General features: G+C 47.6%; 1 protein-coding gene across 2 annotated transcripts in view; it reads left to right on the forward strand.

Moving 5' to 3' along the window:
* Positions 1-21,295, forward strand: part of MATN2 (matrilin 2) — a 168,281-nt gene that overhangs the window by 130,560 nt on the left and 16,426 nt on the right. For both annotated transcript variants that reach the window (XM_003311858.7, XM_528309.8), the window contains exons 8-12: positions 4,838-4,960; positions 8,279-8,401; positions 8,653-8,775; positions 17,720-17,842; positions 19,175-19,297. In XM_003311858.7, the coding sequence (XP_003311906.2) occupies positions 4,838-4,960; positions 8,279-8,401; positions 8,653-8,775; positions 17,720-17,842; positions 19,175-19,297 (615 nt within the window). The remainder of the gene's footprint in view (positions 1-4,837; positions 4,961-8,278; positions 8,402-8,652; positions 8,776-17,719; positions 17,843-19,174; positions 19,298-21,295) is intronic.

Below are 21,295 nucleotides of genomic sequence, written 5' to 3' on the forward strand. Positions count from 1 at the left end.
TGGCTTTTTTAGTGTGGCAAAATATATATAACATAAAATGTACCATTTTAACCATTTTTAAGTATCTAGTCCAGTGGTATTAAGCACATTCACATTGTTGTGCAACCATCACCACCTTCAATCTCCAGAACTTCTTCACCCCAAACTGAGACTCTATACCCATTAAACAATAATTCCCCAGCTCCTCCTCCTCCATCTCCTGGCAGCCACCAATCTACTTTTTGTCTATGAATTTGACTATTCTAGGTGCCTCATATAAGTGGAATCATAGAACATTTGTCCTTTTGTAACCAGCTTATATTGCTTGGCATAACGTCTTCAAGGTTCATTCAGTTGTAGGACGTGTCAGAATTTCCTTCCTTTTTAAGGCTGAATAATATTCCGTTGTATCTATACATCATCCTTTGTACTCATCCTTTGATAGATCCCTGGGTTGCTTCCACCTTTTGGCTTTTATTTATTAATGCAGCTATGAACTTGGGTGTGTATACCCAGAAATGGAATTGCTGGGTCATATGGTTAATTCTATATTTAATTTTTTGAGGAACCGCCATGCTGTTTTCCACAGTGGCTGAATGCTGGGTTTTAAAAAGAGAGTTGACTAAAGATCATTTCACCTTTCCCTGATGGTGTAATGGAGTGATTCCTACAGGCAGTAGACTGCGGGCCCTTCCTGTTCTGTGTTTGTCTGTCTGTCTGTGACTGGTGTTTTATTGCCAGGCCTATTTTCCTCCATCGAAGCTCTTGGCTTGTTGAGGCTGCTGATGAGTTTCAGGTAGATGAAGGGAAACTGCACACAGCTAACAATATCCTGCCTCTCCTCACATGGGAGTGAGCTCCAGAGAGAGTGCCAAGGGTCAGTGACACAGCAAGGTGATATCTTTTCTTCTACACCAGCCCTGCATGTTGCGGCCTTCTCTCCATGCACTCTGTCTGCAGACATTCTGCTCATACTCTGGGCATGAAGCAAGCTCCAGCCACCAGTCACCTGGGAGGGCACGTCATGGATTCTTTTTTTTTTTTTTTTTAATTTTAATTTTTTTAAAGACGGAATCTCACTCTGTCATCCAGGCTGGAATACAGTGGTGCGATCTTGGCTCACTGCAACCTCCATCTCCTGGGTTCTAGCGATCCTCTCACCTCAGCTTCCCAAGTAGCTGGGACTACAGATATGTGCCACCATGCCTGGCTAATTTTTGTATTGTTAGTAGAGGTGGGCTTTCACCATGTTGGCCAGGCTGGTCTTGAACTCCTGACCTCAAGTGATCCATCCACCTCAGCCTTCCAAAGTGCTGGGATACAGGCATGAGCCACCGTGTCCAGCCAGATCCTTTAACAGACCCTTTGAGGGGTCCTTCAGGTCTGGGTCCCACTCACATTTCCATTTTTACTAGCAGTGGATCTTGATCAAGTTATTAACCTCGCTAAACCTCAATTCCTCAGCTTTGAAATATGGATAACAGGCCAGGTACGGTGGCTCACACCTATAATCCCAGCACTTTGGGAGGCGGAGGCGGGTGGATCACAAGGTCAGGAGATCGAGACCAGCCTGGCCAATATGGTGAAACCCCGTCTCTACTAAATATATAAAAATTAGCCTGGCGTGGTAGCGGGCACCTGTAGTCCCAGCTACTCAGGAGGCTGAGGCAGGAGAATTGCTTGAACCCAGGAGGCAGAAGTTGCAGTGAGCCGAGATCACGCCACTGCACTCCAGCCTGGGTGACAGAGCGAGACTCCGTCTCAAAAAAAAAAAAAAAAGAAAGAAATATGGTTAACAATCACACATATCTTGCAGGGTCAAATGAAGTTATGTTTGTAAAGTGGTTGGCACAGCATCTGGCATTTAGCAGGTATTTAAGAAATGGCAGCAGTTATGATGCTATGATTATCATTACTAATGTTACCATCAGACTGCCACTAATAGTGAGAAAAATAAAGATGGCATGGTCCCTGCTCGTGGAACTCAAGTCTAGTGAAAGAAACAGACTTTGAAGCATCACAGATACAAAGCATACTACATAACCATTGTGATGAATGCTACGAAAGAGAGGTCCTGTAGAAAGAACTGACTTCATCTGGGAGGTCACAAAAGATGATAAAATGATGTTGAGCTGACCGTGAAGGAAGATAGAGGTTAGCCAGTGCAGCAAGGAGCCACTGAGACAAGAGGGTGATGTGTCATATCTTTAAGTGATTTGTGGATGTGAGCTTCATCAGATAACTTTTGGGCAGATACATGGTAAAAATAAAATCTCTTCATTACTTTATGATTTCAGATCATTTCCCCTGTATCAGTTATGGTGCTTTTTGTTCACACAAAACAGGAAATCCAATTAATGGTGTTTTAAGTCAGAAGGACTTTTATTTTTTACCTAACAAGTCCAAAGGTGGTTGGTCCTATGGATGGCTCAGTGACTTAGTGATATTATCAAGAACCCAGACTCTTTCTGTCTTTCTATTCTGGCAAAGTATGTTGCATTTACATTTTCATCCTTGTTACCTCTTGGTTACAAGATGGTTGCTGCAGCTCCCAGCATCATATCCTTACACTACAAGACTCAAAGGCAGAAAGGACAGAGAGCAGAGAAAAGCATTTCTCTTTATACAACTTTGTCTTTTTTTTTTTTTGAGACAGAGTCTCACTCTGTTGCTCAGGCTGGAGTGCAGTGGCACAATCTCAGCTCACTGCAACCTCTGCCTCCTGGGTTCAAGCGATTCTCATGCCTCAGGCTCCCAAGTAGCTGGGATTGCAGGTGCATGCCACCATGCCCAGCTAATTTTGTTTTTTTGTTTGTTTGGTTTTAGTAGAGGTGGGGTTTCACCATGTTAGCCAGGCTGGTCTTGAACTCCTGGCCTCAAGTGATCTGCCCACCTTGGCCTTCCAAAGTGCTGGGATTACAGGCATGAGCCACTGTGCCTGGCCACCTTTGTCTTTTCAGGAAGAAAAATCTTTCTTGAGGGCCCCCAGTAAGCTTCTTATGTTTCATTGGTCAGAACTAGGGCATATTCCCACCCCTTGACCAATGACTGACAAAGAAGAACATGGTTGCCACGCTGGCTTAGACCAGCCATGACTCATGCTTGGGGGTCATGGGGTAATGGTTATTGGCAAGACAACCAACAGTGTCTGCCACATCCCCAGAAAAAGAACAATGCTGTGCAGTTAAACTGATCCAGCCCAGCAAATGAGGTCGGTGGTGACCTTTTCCCGCAACACCAGTCTCATAAAGCCTCTCCACAAGCTCATTTTGTGTCCTTTTCCAGTTCTCTATCTCCCCTGGAGCCTGCTATGTGTGGGGTCTTATGGCTTTAGCATTTTCTACCAGGAAAGGAATTGCTTATTGGCTCCTGGTTATGACACAGTTTCCATCTGCTGGCAGAAACACAGCATGGATAGAGTGACCTTACCATAGGACAGAACTGCAGTAGCCTGGGGCAGCATCAGAGATACGCCTCCTCCAGTCCCATGATACTATGCCAGCGTGGTCTCAACAGAGCAAGGCGAAGCATTTAGATCCTTCTTCATGAAACTGCCAACCCCTGCGTCCCTAAATAGCTGGATATTTTGCAAGATCACCTTTTGTTTATTCTGCCTTGTGCCATCCAATGTCACTGTCAGATGTCACTGTAGACAGAAGCTCTCTACATGCTTTGAGCCCTAGTGATCAGGTTAACTTGAGAGAGATACTGGATTTTCTTAGCTTTTCCATCTTTCTTGGAAGGAGGTAGGCTGGGGAGTGTGGCTCTCACCCCAGCTCTCAGCTCTTTGGCCACTGACTCAGTTCAGCTCAGCTCAACTGAGCCTTGGCTTGCTCTTTGGCCATCAAAGAGGGAAAATGCTGGAGAATCCACAGGTATACTTCAGGTGCCAGGCCCTCTTTTAAACAAGCTCCTGGAGAGCAGGAGCTATTTTCTCTGTGTCCTGTAGCTCACCTGGTTTCCTGAAGATTTAGTGAAGTTTGTCTGCCTTGCCACCTCTACTGCAAAGTCTTCTTCAAGACATAACCCTGGCCTTGTCACCTCCACCAACATTCTCACCTCTAGTCACCTGTTTAGAGCCTTCACTGATTCATCCTGGGGCTTGCAAAGCCCGCACGACCAGTCATGCTCAGGTGGGCCAGCTCCCTCTGCCTCCCAGCCTCATCTCTCTCCTCACACTCCAGCCATACTTGGCTCCTCACAGCTCCCCAGGCATGCCCCTCACCCTCATCCCCAGGCATTTGTGTTCACTGTCCCCTCATCCCTGGGCGTTTGTGTTCACTGTCCCCTCATCCCCGGGCATTTGTGTTCACTGTCCTCTCATCCCCGGGCGTTTGTGTTCACTGTCCCCTCATCCCAGGGCATTTGTGTTCACTGTTCCCTCATCCCCAAGCACTTGTGTTTTTTGTCTCCTCACCCTCAGGTGTTTGTGTTTGCTGTCCTCGAGTCCTCATGTTCTCCTTCCAGTTGAGCTCCCTTACCTATGGAACTCCTCCTCCTCCCTGGAGCCTCCTGTTGGCCTTATCTCTTCTTGGAAGACCCTCTCACCTCAGGACCCAGTGAGGCCCCTGCTCTGTGCTCTGCATTGTCTTTTAGTTGCTGTCCTTGTCTGACTCCTCACCAGAGCCTGAACCCATTGAGGCAGGGCCTCCATCTCAGTCGTCATTAAATCTCCGAATCTAGCTCAAGGCCTGGCACTTGGCTGGCAGACAAACGAATGAATGATCTGTCCCGGCTTGCCTCAGCAGGCAGCACCCACCAGCCCTCTCCATGGGGGCTCATGGGAGCCCCGAGGGGCTGCCATCAGCCCTGGGAGAGGTCCAGAGTCTGAAGGAAGGTCTGCCCTTCTTCCCCTCAGGGATCAACTACTGTGCACTGAACAAACCGGGCTGTGAGCATGAGTGCGTCAACACGGAGGAGAGCTACTACTGCCGCTGCCACCGTGGCTACACTCTGGACCCCAATGGCAAAACCTGCAGCCGTGAGTGTACCCTAGGGGTGGGGTGCTGATGGAGGGTGGGGTCCACTCACGGACGCGGGCGGGTTCACTAGCAACCAGTTATTTCTGGAGCCCACCGGGTTTCCTGATGGTCTGTCAGGTGTATCCTTCCTTATCCTCAGTTTCATCACCCATAGAATGTGACTATTAATACTATCGGCCTAGCCAACTTGGGTTGCAAGGATTAAAAGAATTAATAGGAATAGGCCAGGCGCGGTGGCTCACGCCTGTAATCCCAGCACAGGGAGGCCAAGGCGGGCAGATCACCTGAGGTCAGGAGTTCAAGACCAGCCTGGCCAACATGGTGAAACCCTATCTCTACTAAAAATACAAAAAATTAGCTGGGTGTGGTGGTGGGTGCCTGTAATCCCAGCTACTCGGGAGGCTGAGGCAGGAGAATTACTCGAACCTAGGAGGCAGAGGTTGCAGTGAGCCAAGATTGCCCATTGTACTCCAACCTGGGCGACAAAGCAAAACTTCATCTCAAAAAAAAAAAAAAAAAGAATAGGAGTAAAATACTTAGAACAGCGCTGCTAGGCATAAGCACTCAATAAACGTTAACTAATATTAGTATTTGCTGTTGAGCGTATTTACTAGGTCAGACAGGCCTAATTTCAAATCCAACCTCTCCCACCTACTAGATGTGTGTGAACTTGGGCAAGTTATTTAACTTCTCCATGCTTTGATTTCCCATCTATGACAAAAAGCAAAACTAATAGTCGTATTATTCCCACAGGGTTTTTATAGGGAGAAATAGGAGCCATTTTGATATGTTAGCCTGGTGCCTGGCACAGGGTAAACTTCCAATCAAGGGGAACAGTGATGGAGCCTGTGAAAGGGGCCAGTGCCTGGCGCCAGACTGGGACAAGAGGCCGGAGGGGACAGACCTTGGAAAGCAATGGGCTGCAGAGGCTGATCTGAGGGCAGAATCAAGAAACATGGGATTTTCTGAGAAGGCTTGTCTTAATTTTCTTGTGTCAGAGCCACAACAAAGCTCCACTGGGTGATGTAAATGTATGGGAACTTGCAGGCTCTGCCAGCTGGGCGGCTCCGTGTTTTTTTATGAGGCACCATCTCCACGGGTCCTGGCCAGCAGGATAGGAGCGCCTGAGTGTGGTGATGGACCCTATGCCCTTGGCATGCGGGAGAGGGGGCCCATCTCCATGACATGGCCTATGCAGAAGGGGCCCTTTATGTGCCTTTCCACTCAGCAAGCCCTACATCTGCTCCCCTTTGGAGATAGAGATAGATTGTGAGTGAGGACAGTGCAGCTGTTGAGCCCTGGGCTCCACACTGCCAGCAGGGAAATTTCCCAGATGAAATAAGAGGTCCAGGGCAGTCCTCAGGAAAGCGTGGCTCCTCTAGTGTCCAGAGAGAACAAAGTGCCTCGGTAAAGGCTTTCTAAGGACTGATCTCAGAGGCCAAAGGGCTTTTGAACTGGAAAGTGGTGCCAAAGTCAGTGCCTGCTGTACGTTGCCTCTGCATGTCTCTGAGTCCTTTTGAGAGGCCAGCGGGGAGCGGGTCTCCCATTCAACAGGAGATGCCCTGGTGACCATGGATCTGTGTGTATCCTGCCTGTTTCCCGGAGTGTCAGGTCTGCCAGCTGATGGCCCTGGCAATTTTCCCAGGGCAGGTGGTCCTGACCTGGCTGAGCCCACGCAGATCACCAGGGACATGGCTTGACTGCCCCTCCCAGCATGCCTCCAGGGGCCAGAAGAGCTCTAAGAACGGACCACAAGAGATCGGGACCCTCCCTTCTCTCTGGGACCTAGTCAACTCTAAGAAAGTACAAACCAAGCTGTTTCTGTCTCGCAGTCCTTAGAGAAAGCCACAGGCTTCTGCTTTCTCTGAGGAATCAGGGAGCCCAGGCCATAAAGACAGCAAGCAATTCTGAGGCACTCACTCTGTGCAGGCAATGCCCTGAGCACTTCCCATGCATAAACTCCCTGCATCCTCACAGCCGCCCTACTGGGCACCCACATTTTTGTCGCTATTTAAACAAGGGCAAACTGTGACACAAAGGGATTAAGTCACTGTCCTGGGGTCCTGTGACTAGCAAATGGCAACACTAGGATGTGAACACAGGCAATTAGCTCCCACGATCCAGCAAGTGTTCGCAGGAGGTGCATCCACCAGTGGAATGTTCTGGAAGGCACTGGTCCCAGGCTCTGCGGGAGTCAAGAGGCCCACTTGGCAGACCTGCACAAGGCCTCCAGTGTCTGTCCAGTCTCTGGAGGTGCATTTTCTCCATAAGGGAAACCTGGGAAGCAGCCTGCCGGGCTGATAGTGGGAGCTGTTCACCACAGCTGTGTGTTCATTAGCCTTCGGCACTTGCTGCCCGGAGGACCAGCTGTGCAGCATTCGGATGCCAGGATAGGCCACACATGCAGTCCCAGGCTTTGGTTTGTTTTTTAATCTGGATGTCCTGATGGTGGGGGTAAAAAAAATAGAAATTGATTTCATTGAGAATGACAACTCTTTTTCATTTTCAATTAGAAATGAAACTATATGACTAATTCTTACTCAGCACTACTTGATAATAATAATGTGTTCATTAAGTGGTTGCTGTATGCTAGCTACTGTTCTGAGCGCTTTACATAGTCAACCCCTCTTATTCTCACCCTATTCCTATAAGAAAGCAACCATCAACATCCATATTCACAAGTCAGGAAACGATGGCAAAGAGGCCGTGGGACTGCCCAGCATCCATAGCTAGGAAGTGGCAGAGGTGTGATTTGAACCCAGGTAGTTTGATGCCAGAACCTGCATTCTAAGCACTACTCTATTAGCTGTGTGGCTTTGATCTTGACCTTCCTGAGCCTCACTTTCCTCTCTGTGAAATGGGAATTGCACCTGCTCTCAGAGGTGCCCTGAGACTGTGGATTCTGTGTGCCATGGCCCTGGCAGAGTGCTGCTGTCGTCAACACCAGGGACAGCATTCCCCAGCCATTGGGGTTGTATGCTTTACTCTTCAAAGAAAAAAATGGGAAAGAAGGCTGGGCATGGTGTCAGGCACCTGCAACCCCAGCTAGCTACTCTGGAGGCTGGGGCAGGAGAATCGCTTGAATCCAGGAGGTGGAGGTTGCAGTGAGCCGAGATCTCGCCACTGCACTCCAGCCTGGGTGAAAAGGGAAAGAAAACCAACAAGCCAGTCTGATTTTCTAGAGGGATCAGTGGTGTGGGGTAGAATGACACCTTCCCTGTGGCTTGTTATGCCTCCGGTTTTGTTTTTGAATCTTGGTTGCTGGTGGGGTATTGCCCCCTCAGCTCCTCTATGCTTTTGCGTGTGTGAAAATGCAGGAGTGGACCACTGTGCACAGCAGGACCATGGCTGTGAGCAGCTGTGTCTGAACACGGAGGATTCCTTCGTCTGCCAGTGCTCAGAAGGCTTCCTCATCAACGAGGACCTCAAGACCTGCTCCCGTGAGTCCCTCCGCGCTCCTCTCGTAGGGGAAGGTTTGCACCAGGAGTGAAACCTATGTGACTGCAGAGGGCACAGGTCGTACTTGGGCACTCCTCCCCTGCCCCTTGCTCTGCTCCAGGAGATAGTGAGGATGTCCACTGGGACTGCATGCCTTCGAGGGAGGGCGGGGTGAGCATGACGGTCACTTGATCTAATCACTGTCGCCCAGAGGTCTCACTGATAAAGGGCTGCCTGGCTTTTGGTTTTGCAGGGGTGGATTACTGCCTGCTGAGTGACCATGGTTGTGAATACTCCTGCGTCAACATGGACAGATCCTTTGCCTGTCAGTGTCCTGAGGGACACGTGCTCCGCAGCGATGGGAAGACGTGTGCAAGTAAGTGTCTGAAGGACAAGCAGGACCTGCACAGGCGTTCCGTGGGTGCCGGTGTGGGTGAGCTGCCGACGTGTATATGTGCCTGTGTGTCCTGTCTCCAGGCTTTGCTGGGCCTGCATGAATGTGTGTGACAGCATCTCTTAGCCATTGAGCCTCGGTGGCTGCTTCACCAACTCCCCTCAATCTTCCTTCCCCCGTGCCCTGAAGTGGCTTTTTGCTGTTTCCACCTCCCTGTCATTCTGAAGCTGGACAGAGCCCTATTCCTCAGCTCTCTCTGCTCTACCCCCAGCCAGCTAGTATGGCATATGAATAATAATAATGTGGACCCCTCACTGACTGCTGGCTGCATGCTGGGCACTGTGCTAAGCACATGTGCTGTTGCATTCAGGGGACAGATGAGGAAAAACTGTAGCTCAGATTAAGTAAAGAGCCTAAGGTCACCAGCTAGTAAGTGGTGGGTTCAAACTCTGCTGGCTGTGATTCCAAAGTCAGTCCTGGGAGAAGAGGATGCTCCTGAGAAACGCTTTGCCCTGCTTTCTGATCCCGGTGATCTCACAGCACATGGTGAGGCTGGCAGTGATGTGTCCTGGGTACATCTTTCCTTGCAGCTGGTCCCAAATCTTGTCTCGATTAAAAAAAAAAAAATTGCTCCCAGACCTCCTTCTCTCCTTTACTGAAGAATGCTGGTGTGTTTGTTGCCCTGCAATCCTGTTTTGAAGTGGACCAAGATAAAGAATTGAAATATAGTCATTTTGAGAGAAGGGATCAGAAATGAAAGAAAAGGACCGCAATTTATCTTCCCCAGCCTGCTGGTCTTTCTGGTTATAGGGCCAAGTTCCCTGACCACTGGTATAATTGTAGGCACAACTTAATTTATCCACTTTTTATATCATCTATTCATCTAGGCAGATGAGCTGGCTGCACAGTTGGGCGTGCCTCTCTATGCTGCCTGTGAGAAAATATTTCCAGTTTGGGACAGATCCTTGGATCTCAGCAAATGGGTTATCCATGTTATAGCTTTTGGTGGCTCCCTGCCCAGCTGCCTCCCAGACTGCTGCTGCAGCCAGCTCAGGGAGGGATTGGGCACAGGGGATGCAGAAAGAGGGTGGGTGTGTCGAATTGCATCGACATTGACAGCATGCCAAAGCCAGATGTAAGGGGTTTGTTGGTTTGTTTAATTCTCCATCATTTTAGATTATTCTGAGAATAAGAGGAGTCATTCTTTTGTCCACCTCGTTCCTGTAATAATCAAGAACTGACTACAAGATGGTTGTAGGACCCTACGAAATTCTCATGAGCCCTTCTAAACAAATGCAGCTCCATCTCCTTTGAATCAGGTGCCCCTTCCTCTCCCCTGCCCAGGTCCACATCTGGATTTTGACCTGGCCACTTTTAAGTGTTGCCCATTTTCTCATTTAAAGTGGGTTTCTAACCAATGGCACAGTGGAACCATCTACATGAGTAAATGTCCAACAATGCAATGAATAGTGAATTTTGTTAATTATATATGGTTGTGTCTAGATGAGAACTTGTGAGCTAATCAGATAAGTGAGAATTGTCCTCAGGAACCGTATAGGAGAGATGCATTTCACCCACCAGCTGATACATATGCATTGAGCTATTCCCCTAATTGAAGACTTTCTGCCTGTCCCAGAATGATTCATTCTGACTGTCCTGTCCTGTAATAATGGGCTAGGTTTTCAGTGTGGCCACAGCTAACTGGGGGTTGGGATGTATGTTCCCCAGCTTTACTCCTGATGACAAAGGGCCAGACGACATGACTGCACCTATTTGGTAAAGCCTTCTGGGGGGCAGTCAGGCCTGGCTCAGCAGATAAGAGTGTCCTTGGCTCTTTATAGAGGCAGCCTCCACTTAGAGCTTTGATAGCAAGTGGTCTTAAGAATGTGTCACTCACCTTCTGGAAAGTTCTCTAAAGCATGGAGGGGTTCCAGGGGCCCTGGGATGAAATGGGCACTGCTGTGCCCCTACCTCTTCAGGCACCTTGGGTTCTCTGGCCTCTGGAGCGATGTCCCCTCCCTTCCTCCAGCCCCCTGACCCCAAGCTCTGCTTTCCCAGATTTTCCCCAGAGGCCTTTTTGCCTCGGGCAGTTAGATGCACAGACTCAGGGTGTGGGGGGTCGGGGAGGGGATGGGGCGATCTCTTTTACCAGCTGCAGCTGAGCAGACTCCTTCCCTCTCTAGACGTTTCCCTGAGATTGACCTTGTGCAAGGGCATCCCAGCACCAAGAAAGACTCTATAGGCCTGATGTGCATGGACCACACTGCCCACTGGCCTGCAAGCTCCTGGAGGTTGGAGGTCAGAGGCCAACATGAAATGACTGGGAGTGTGAATGGACAGAGGCCACCTGTCTTTTTGCCCTACGGCCCCTGGCACAGGGTCCGCTCCCCACTTAATAACCTTCAGTGGCTCTCCACTGTCTCCCAGAATAAATTTCCACTGTACTCCTTGATTTGGCAGAGTGCAGAACCCCCTCTTCCACTTCTTCAGCCTCACCCCAGGCCCTCCCTGAAGCCACCTCCTGTTCTTTAGCCAAAGTGGCAAGTCCCCTATTCTCTGAACAGGCCTGGTGCCTTCCAGCCCATCCCAATGTCACCCCCATGGGTAACCTCCTCTTCCACCTGATAGGCTCTCCTCTCCTCCTCCCACCCCAGGCTCTGCTGGGGCCTCTCTGCAGAGCTCTCCTGCCCAGCCTCACCTTGGGGCTCTCTGTGCACATGTCTGAGAAACAGTGTGGCAGAGCAGTAAGAGTACTGAACTGGAAGCCCAAAGACTGGGTTTAAATCGTGTCGCTTCTACCCTAGGCAAGGGAATTGGCCCTCCGGGATCTGACTGCTCATCTCTGAACTGAGAATGGTCGTTGCTGCCTTTCAAGGCCACTGTGTGGTTCAGGGAGACTGCTGTTGCAGTGCTATGTGAACTTGTGGACTGCCGTGACCCCTAAGGGATTCCTCTTCCTTTCTCCCCTCCCAGCATCAGAACCCCCTGCACTGAGGAGACTCGGAAGGTAGCTCCTGGTATTGCTGCCTGGAAACCCATCTCCCAGGGCCAGGCCTGCTCTCCTTGGAGGGGCCCCAGAGACGCACAACTCTGGAAGGGGGCTGGACTCAGGAGTCCAGGGGCTGTCCTATGAGGGACCCTCCCTTCTGCAGGCGGAGGACACCAACGGGGATCAGAGCCGTCAGCCTAGGGCACTGGGGGATCTCTGCTGGTGATACTCCCAGTCCAACTACCACAGGCAGAACTGCGAGGGCCTGTTAGGCTGCCTGAGGCCCTGAGCTTGGCCTTCCAGGGCTGAGGCAGGCCCAGGCAAGGCTAGGGGAGTGTCTTAGTCTACTCGGGCTCCCATCACAAAATACCATAGGCTGAATGTTGTTTCTTAACCACAGAAATTTATTTCTCACAGTTCTGGAGGCTGGAAGTCCAGGATCCAGGTGCTGGCATGGCTGGGTTCTGGTGAGGGCCCTCTTCTTGGTTTGCAGCCAGCCAGCACCCAGCTGTGTCCTCATATTGCATGGGTTGTAGGGGGTGAGAGAGCAAAAGAGTGCAGGCAAGTTCTCTGGTGTCTCTTCTTATAAGAACACTAATCCTATCAGGTCAGGATCCTGCCCTCACAACCCCATCTAAACCTAATTACCTCCCAAAGACTCCACCTCTGAATACCCTCACATCAGGGTTAGGGATTCAGATGTGAATTGTGGGGGAAACAGTCTGTAGCAGGGAGTACGGGGAGGGGACCACCCTCACTCTCATGTATTCACATTACAGGCTTGATGCAACAGAAGGGAGGTAGAGATTTTCCCTTATTTTGTGGGAAACGGACACATGGAGGAAAGTGATGCCTCCAAGCTGGCCCTGGTCGGGGAGTCAGTGGCAGAGCCAGGACCAAAGCCGAGTCCCCTGATTTTAGGATCTTTTGCCCAGTGTGAGATGCCCTGGAAAAGCACATCTCAGTTCAGCTGCTTCTTGGTTTGTCTGAGAAAAAGCCTATATTAAGTTAGCAAAGGATTGGCTGCTGCTAGTTTTATTATGAGAAAAGCCAGGAAGCAGTGTAATTCTATCTGTCGGCTTCTGGTTACTGTCTTGGCAGATGGCCACTGTGGCTTTCTCTCTCTGGGGTTGGGGTTGGTTTTAACAACGTCTTATGTGGAGCCCCAGACGCAGGATTGCTGTCTGTCATCACGGCAGAGGTGCAAGTCCACAGAACACGTTGCCCCACAGTTGCTGCGCCACAGACTTACGTGACTCACCTGTGTCAGTGTGCAGGGCTGCTAGACAGGGACCCTAAAGACCCGTGCTACATCCTAAAACTTCTAATCATCCTGAGCACACGCTGCAGAATCCATTCACGATGAGGGTTTAATTAAACACGTAGGCCTGGGTCCTTATGTGTAAAAGGAGGAGAATCCTTCTTTGAGAGGAAAAATGTTTTCTGTCTCCCTCTTGAGATTTCTTACATCCTCCCACCTATTTCACTTAAGTGATGGCTCCTAATGGAGTCTGTCTTTACTCTCCTCTCTGGGTTTGAATCTACGTACTTCCTTAAGCGCTTGGTTCCTTTACCCTCGTTCTCTACAAATATTTACTGTGTACCTGCATTGTGCGGGGTGCTGGGGATCTCTGGGGTTGATGCAGATTCGGTTTGTGCCCTGACAGTGTTTAAAGCTTCTCGGGGAAGAAGGATAGCAGAGACAGCGTCCATTCCTTATGGTGAGAGTGGTGATGTGAGAAGGATGGAGCCTTGGGAGCACCCCCTAGTCTAGAGAAAGAGAAGTTTAATCCAACACCAAGAGGAGGGGGCTGTGGGAGCCTCCCCTAGTCTAGAGAAAGATGTTTAATCCGACACCCAGAGAGTGAGTACAGTGAGACAGCCAGAGATGGAGGGGAAATGCTTCACTAGGGGCCAGAGAGCGAACTGCAGGAAGTTCTGTGCTCTGAGTACGGGGTACTGAATGCGAGAGGGAGGCGGTGGGTGAGAGACGAGCCTGGGGACGCCGGCGGGACACATCACCCACCTACAGCCTTCAGAGACTTCCTGGCCGGCCTCTCTTGAGAAAATGATTTTTGTCTAGTTTGTCTTCTGAGAATCTGCCAGGCTGCCTCAGCACACTCTCTTAAGCTAGGATGATCTGTGGATGTGCAGCTGGACCTGGGACACGGAGGTCTATTTGAATATAGTCCCATCTCTGCCCCCAGGACAGCTAAGACCAGTCACCTCTGAAGGTTCAGGGACATTGGGAAAGTCACTTCCCCTCTGACCATCAGTTTTCTCATCTTTAATGAAGGGGTTGGACTAGTTCATATCCAATGAGTTGAACTTCCAGCCCCCAAACAAGGATATTGCCTGGCTCAGATAAGTGCTCCGTAAACACTTGCTGAATGAATGGACTTACTGTGGTGCCCACCATAGTCTCCCAGGCTGAAGACACCCAGTGGTACTGAGTCAGGGGTGGTGGCTCTCTTTGCCTGTTAGGGGACCACTGAAGCATTTTCCTATAGGGGAGTATCTTTGCCCTGGGTAGAAACTGACTCCAAGTTGGTTTCCAGACTTGGTGGATAGAAAGCTAGCGCCTATGGTCAGGAGGTTAACTATCATCCACCTTTGGCATTCTCTAATTTCCCATCCATGGTTCTTTGAATTTATAAGTGGCCCAGAACATCCCTGAAGGGCAGAAACTGGACATTTTGCTGAACAAATGTGAGTCGTGCATTTTGCAAGGTGGGTGTGTGGGAGAGAGTGGGAAGCCTAGCTGGCCACAAACATCCACACATCCCATGGGGTTCTTATTTAAAACATCTGCACAAAACCCCTGTGAGGTGGATCTAATTACCTTCAATTTTCAGAATAGCAAACTGAGGAAATGTTTCCTTTTGTTCAACAGGTCTTTCCTAGGGATCTGTTAGGTGCCAGGCATTATGGCCACTGCCAACATCTCACCTCTGATGATTCGTTGAAATCATCTATGGGGCTTGGAAAAAGTCTAAAGGCCCAGGCAGCATCCCAGAAACCCTGAATCAGAAACAGAAACAGAGACTGTCTTACATTGTTGGTGAGAGTAGAGATTGAAATAATCTCTTTGGAGGATGACTTGGAAATATTTATCCGCCTTTAAGTATTCATACCCTTTACCTAGGCAATTCTGCTTCTGGATGTGTAACTTTCAGGTATGCCTTCACATTGTACATAAAACTACATGCACAAGAATATCCATTGCAGATAAGGTGTGGTGGCTCATGCCTGTAATCCCAGCACTTTGGGAGGCTGAAGCGGGAGCATCACTTGAGGCCAGAAATTTAAGACCAGCCTGGGCAACATAGTGGGACCCCATCTCAACAAAAAATATGAAAATTAACTAAGCATGGTGGCATGCACCTGTAGTCCCAGCTACTCAGGAGGCTAAGGTGGGAGGATCACATGAGCCCAAGAGCCAAGGCTGTAGTGAACTGCGATGACACCACTGCACTCCAGCCTGGGTGACAGAGCAAGCCTGTGTCTCAAAAAAAGAAAAAAAAGAGCCTTAGCTGAAGCTAGGAGGACAGGACTGGGCACAAGGGAAGCTCCAGGAAGGAAGGGCTTAGGGGTCTGTCTGGATTATGGCTTGACAAGGTTGACATGAAAGAGCTATAGCTATTTTATTACCATGGAAAATGGAGTAGTAGTATTATTATAAATTCATGGTAGGGGGAAAAAAAACACCTCACCTCCATGGCCATCCAGTTGTCTATATCATGGATCACTCAACTCTACTTTCCACTCTTACACCACGTGAGGAACTATCCCAAACCATCAGGAAATGTTCTGCATTAATAGTGAGTCTAGAATTTGCCGAGAAAAGCAAGTCATGCTCAGGGCAAACAGGAGGGTCCAACTCGGCTTTGAGCCTCCTCTGCAGCTGTAATTGCAGTTATCAACCTTTTCCCATTCTTCAAAGATTTTGGCAGTGCTTCTCCCCAAAGAAATTCCCTTCACATTTGAAAGCTTGCTGTAGAATATAGCAATGTAGTATAGTCAGAAAATACGGGGATTTATTTATAAGATTACAATTTTTGTCTGGTTCTTTCTCTTGTTAACAATTGGTCTTGACAAGCCATTAGCCTTCCCAACCCTTAGTTTTCCTAGCTGGTGAGTGAGAATAACAACAGCTGCCTTAACTAACCCAAAGGTGGTTCTGAGGAGTCCTCTCCAGAGAGATACTGCAAAGATGCTTTGCCAAAAAAAGTGTGTGGTTTGTGCCTGATTATAAAGGTCATTATGTGCTTTGGGGCCTTTATTTAATAGTTCCGATTCATGTCCATTTTAGAATTCTACTCAATCTGAAAGGATTGAGTTAACTTTCAGAAATATGTATGGTTCTTATAAAAAGTCACCACTCACCTATCCTCAGTATTAAGCTTTTAAAGTAACAGCCTGGTTTTCACAGGTTCACAAATCTTCTAGTCCCCCAGAAGCCACCCAGCCCTGTAAGATGGCAACGCCATCCTTCAGTTGCTCAGTCCAGCAACCTGGGAGTCTTCCTTGACTCTTCTGTCCTATCCATATGGGCTCTTTGTATTAATCCATGAGCAAATTTTATAGATTCTACCTTAAAATACAGCCAGTCTGACTACTTCTCACCAGCCTGGTCTGGGCCACCAAGATCTTTGCACAGGGCTGCTCCCAGGTGTCCAAGCTCCATTCTGTGCAGAGCGATCCTTTAAAAACAAACCCATATCATGCCACTCCACTGCTCAAAACACTGCAGTGACTGCCCTTCTCTTTCAGATCTGACCCCCACTGTGAACCCCACATGGTCTGCCCCAGCCAACCTTGCTGGCCTCATCCCCTGCCAGGCTCCCGGATGCTCCAGTCACAGTGGTCTCCTTGCCTTTCCTGAAACACACCAACCAAGCAGCTCCCGTTGCTGTAGTTTGCAAATGCTGTTCTTTCTTGCTGATAATGCTCTTTCCCAGACACCACCACTCACTTCCTGTCTTTCTGCAGGGCTCTGCTCAGTGTCACCATATCTGACACACCATATAATATAACAAGCCCTCCCTACTCTCCAGCCCAGTAGCCACTCTCCATCCTTCTATTCTGCTCTTCCTCCATAGCACTTTTTCCCACATGACATATCACATACTTGTCTGTTTTCGACGCATCCCTCTTCTCCTGACACCTGCTGCCAAATGTAAGCTTCACAAAAGCAGAAACTTTGTTTCATTCATTGCTATATCCCCAGAGTCTAAAACAGTGCCTGGCTCATTACAGGGACTCACAAAATATTTGTGAACTGACTGAATACATGAATGAATTGGTTACCTAAGTGTAATATATACATACATACATAAGTAGATATGTAAATAAGTTGATATTATAGCTACATAATAGCCAATTAGGTTAATCTTATTTTCTAATATTTATAAGTAATTTATCTCTCATTCTGTAACTTGTATTCTCATGTTTTTTGTTCATTTTTCTTGTGGAGATGATTTATATTGTTTGATTTTTATGTGCCATGTATATATTAAGAATTTTTGCTCACTTTGGGAGTCCGAGGTGGGTGGATTGCTTGAGCCCAGGAATTCGAGACCAGCCTGGGCAACATGGTGAAATCCCGTCTCCACAAAAAATTAGCCTGGTGTGGTGGTGCACGCTTGTAGTCCCAGCTATCTGGGAGGCTGAGATGGGAGGATCACTTGAGCCCGGGAGGCAGAGGCTGCAGTGAGTTGAGATCACGCCACCACACTCCAGCCTGGATGACAGAGTGAGACCCTTTCTCAAAAAAGAATTTTTGCTCATAGACATGCTTTATATTCTGAAATGTGTACTGTAGGATAAGGCACTGTTTTAATTCAAAGTGTCTGAAATGTCTTTTATGATTGAATAAGCCACTAATATATGAGTCATTTTCTTCTTCTGTTTCTCTAATTCCCATTTGATTCTCAGAACTGGACTCTTGTGCTCTGGGGGACCACGGTTGTGAACATTCGTGTGTAAGCAGTGAAGATTCGTTTGTGTGCCAGTGCTTTGAAGGTTATATACTCCGTGAAGATGGAAAAACCTGCAGAAGTAAGTTTGTACTGGAGCTGGCTCCTACTACTATGCCAGACCACTGTGTGAAATCGCTATCCTTATCTCTGTATATATCAGTTCCTCTCAGAAGTCCATGCCACACAGCAAAATGTAATGTAGTGTCCTGGATAGGACCCTAAAAGAGAAAATGGACATTAGGGAAAAAATAAGTAAATGTCAATAAAATATAGACTTTAGTTAATAATCATGTATCAGTATGGGTTTATCAATAATAACAAATGGACCATACTCATGTGAGTTGTTAATAATAGGGAAAACTAGGTGTGGGGTATATTGCAATTCTTTGCGCTATCTTCTCAATTTTTGTGTAAATCTAAAACTGTCCTAAATAATAAAGTCTATTAAAAAAAATGGACAAACAAAAAAAGTCAATGCCAGAGCTACTACTGAAGTTCTTCATTTATATGCTCTGTGGCAAGAAACAGTGGTTTGGCAGTATACTCTAGTGGAAAGATGGACAGTCAGAAATCCAAGATTCAGTCAACTTCTGTCTCTGCCATTTATTAGCTGGGAAAGTTGCCTAACTTCTCTAAGCCTCTCTGCTTATTTATCTTTAATAATGTTGTTGTTGTTATTTCTGGTAGCACAAATCCCTCCCAAAGGGCACCTTGTGATGAAGCCAGTTTTGCCTTTCAGAAGGCAAAGCCTCTTAGATGGGGCTGCAGCCAGCCAGCCCAGGACAAGCAGCCTTAGAGTGAATTGCTGGTGTAAATCTCAAGACACATCTCTGAATAATCAAAGGGGAGTGTGTGACCCTGGTTTCCATCTGTATCAGTTATCTTTTTCTCAACGTCTCAAAGCACTTTATAAAGAGCAACTCATGTTGACACTTTTGGAAGAAAAGATGGGTAACTGGAATAATTACTCTCATTTTTTGGACAGCACAGCTAAGACTCCAAGAAGTTAAGTGATTCTCCTAAGTCATACACTATGTTAGGCACAAAGCCAAAGTTAGATTTCAGTGCTGCTAATCTAAATTGAGGTTTAATCTCCTAAGGAATCATATCAACAGTGTTTCCATTCTGATATCAGAAACTATGTCTACAGAAAGTTGATGATGGACTGCATTTTAACACTAAAGTAGTGCTGGTGAACGATGATGGTGAAGACAGTGAAACAGTTTGAAGGGTTAGCCCGAATTAGAGCCGCTAAACTTTGTTCTCAATTGTAACTTCCTGCCCCATGGACCACTGAGCTCAGGTGGCAGATAGAATCCAGTAGCTGACTCCAGTGGATGGGTCCTCCAAGGTGAAGTCCATGTGAAATGTCTGTTGTTGAAATTGTTGTAACTTGCTCTCCTGTCTTCAGGGAAAGATGTCTGCCAAGCTATAGACCATGGCTGTGAACACATTTGTGTGAACAGTGACGACTCATACACGTGCGAGTGCTTGGAGGGATTCCAGCTCGCTGAGGATGGGAAACGCTGCCAAAGTAAGTAGCCTCGAGGTGGAGAAGAACTTTTCCCTCTGTGGACTCAGACAGTTAGAGAAGTTCATTTAATCCTTAAAGTCCTCCTTTATTACCACTGTCACAAGTGTCGGTTCCTGCCTTGGGTGCTCTGAAAGTGTTTAGCTAGAGATCAGTTCAGTAGCCCCTTGCTTTTTCGGGAATTTCTCAGTCAAGGCCTGAGTTTTGGGTTCTTTGCTTCTCTTCATTTTCTGCCAGCCATCAGCCCTTTCCACAGTAGCTGTGTGGGTGCCCGGAAACTCACACAGTGCTAGTCACTGGACTGAATTAGAACCTCTGCCAGCAATCACTACAAGGATTGAAGGTTAATTACAGAGGTTTCTCCTCTTGGCAGACCATAAAAGTAAGGGCAAAGGGTGAAAGGGTGTATTCGTCCATTTTCACACTGCCGATAAAGACATACCCGAGACTGGGCAATTTACAAAAGAAAGAGGTTTGATGGACTCACAGTTCCACTTGGCTGGAGAGGCCTCAAAATCATGGCAGAAGGTGACGGGCACGTCTCACATGGTGGCAGACAAGAGAAGAGAACTTGTGCAGGGAAACCCCCTTTATAAAACCATCAGATCTTGTGGAGACTTATTCACAATCAGAATAGCACAGGAAAGCCCCGTCCCCATGATTCAATTACCTCCCACCAGGTGCCTCACACAACATGTGGGAATTGTGGGAACTACAATTCAAGATGACATTTGGGTGGGACACAGCCAAACCATATCAGAGGGATTTCCTGTGGGTTTTTTCTATTATTTTTATCATTTGCTTCTATAGGTCACCCAGAACAGGCTCTGAGAGTTTTGTTAGAAGGTGTATTCCCCAGAGTTCTCCAGAGAAACAGACCTTCTCTATGTATATCTTCATCTTCTATTATATATAAATATAATAGAAGACATATATATAATATATATATGTCTTCTATGGTCTGTTCTATCTTCTATTTATATATATCATAGAAGATATATATATATATATATATACACACACATATATGTGTGTGTGATGTATATATGTATACTATGGTCTGTTTCTATCTTCTATTAATATATCATCTCCACAGGAAAAATGGACATATACACACACACACACACACACATATGGTGAGGGAGGAAAAGATTGGTTGATTTTAAGGGACTGGCTCACACAATTGTCAGGGGCTGGCAAGTTCTAAATCTGTAGGGCAGCCTGGAGACCCAGGCAAGAGCTGGTGCTGCAGCCCAAGTCTGAAGGCAGTCTGGATGCAGAATTCCCTTTTCCTCTGAGGACCTCAGTCTTTTTCTCTTTAGGCCTTCAAGTGATTGGATGAAGCCCATCTACATTATAGAGGGTGATCTGATCTGCTTCACTCAAAGTCTACTGATTAAATGTTAATTGCATCTAAAAATTAGCTCACAGCATCATTTAGACTGGTGTTTGACCAAACCCAACTGGGCACTATAGCCTAGCCAAAGTGACACATCAAATTAACCTTCACAGTACCCAAAGGAACAGAGGGATGTCATACGAGCTCAGTGAGGTGGGCATTAGGAGAGTACAGAGCAGGGATTTTTCCCCACCATGAGATTCTGAGCTGGTAATTCCCTATTTTGGGGGGAGGGGTGGTTGACAAAGTCTACTTACTTTTGTGACACTTTGACCCAGTGGGCAAAATAACCCTTTTTCAATTAAGTCAAAATAAGTTCAGTTGCTTTGAGGTTGATTTTTGGGAATTTCCTCACAGACTCCTTTGAGATAACTGGGGATATTCCACAAGCCAACAAGGCTGGGTTGGAGGGATCTCAATACCTCGCTTCTTCCTCCAGGAAGAGGGATTCCTACCTTTAGCAAGAAGTTCTGTGTGAACGACTGACGCCTAGGATGCCTGTGGTACCCTGGCCTAACTCTGCAGGGATTCCCCTCACAACTGCAGGTTCAGCTTCACACTGCAGTGGCCCTCTTGTGGAGATTTTGTCTATAATGCTGCCC

The sequence above is a fragment of the Pan troglodytes genome, chromosome 7 (genome assembly GCF_028858775.2).
Source record: "Pan troglodytes isolate AG18354 chromosome 7, NHGRI_mPanTro3-v2.0_pri, whole genome shotgun sequence".
Taxonomy (NCBI): Eukaryota; Metazoa; Chordata; class Mammalia; order Primates; family Hominidae; genus Pan; species Pan troglodytes.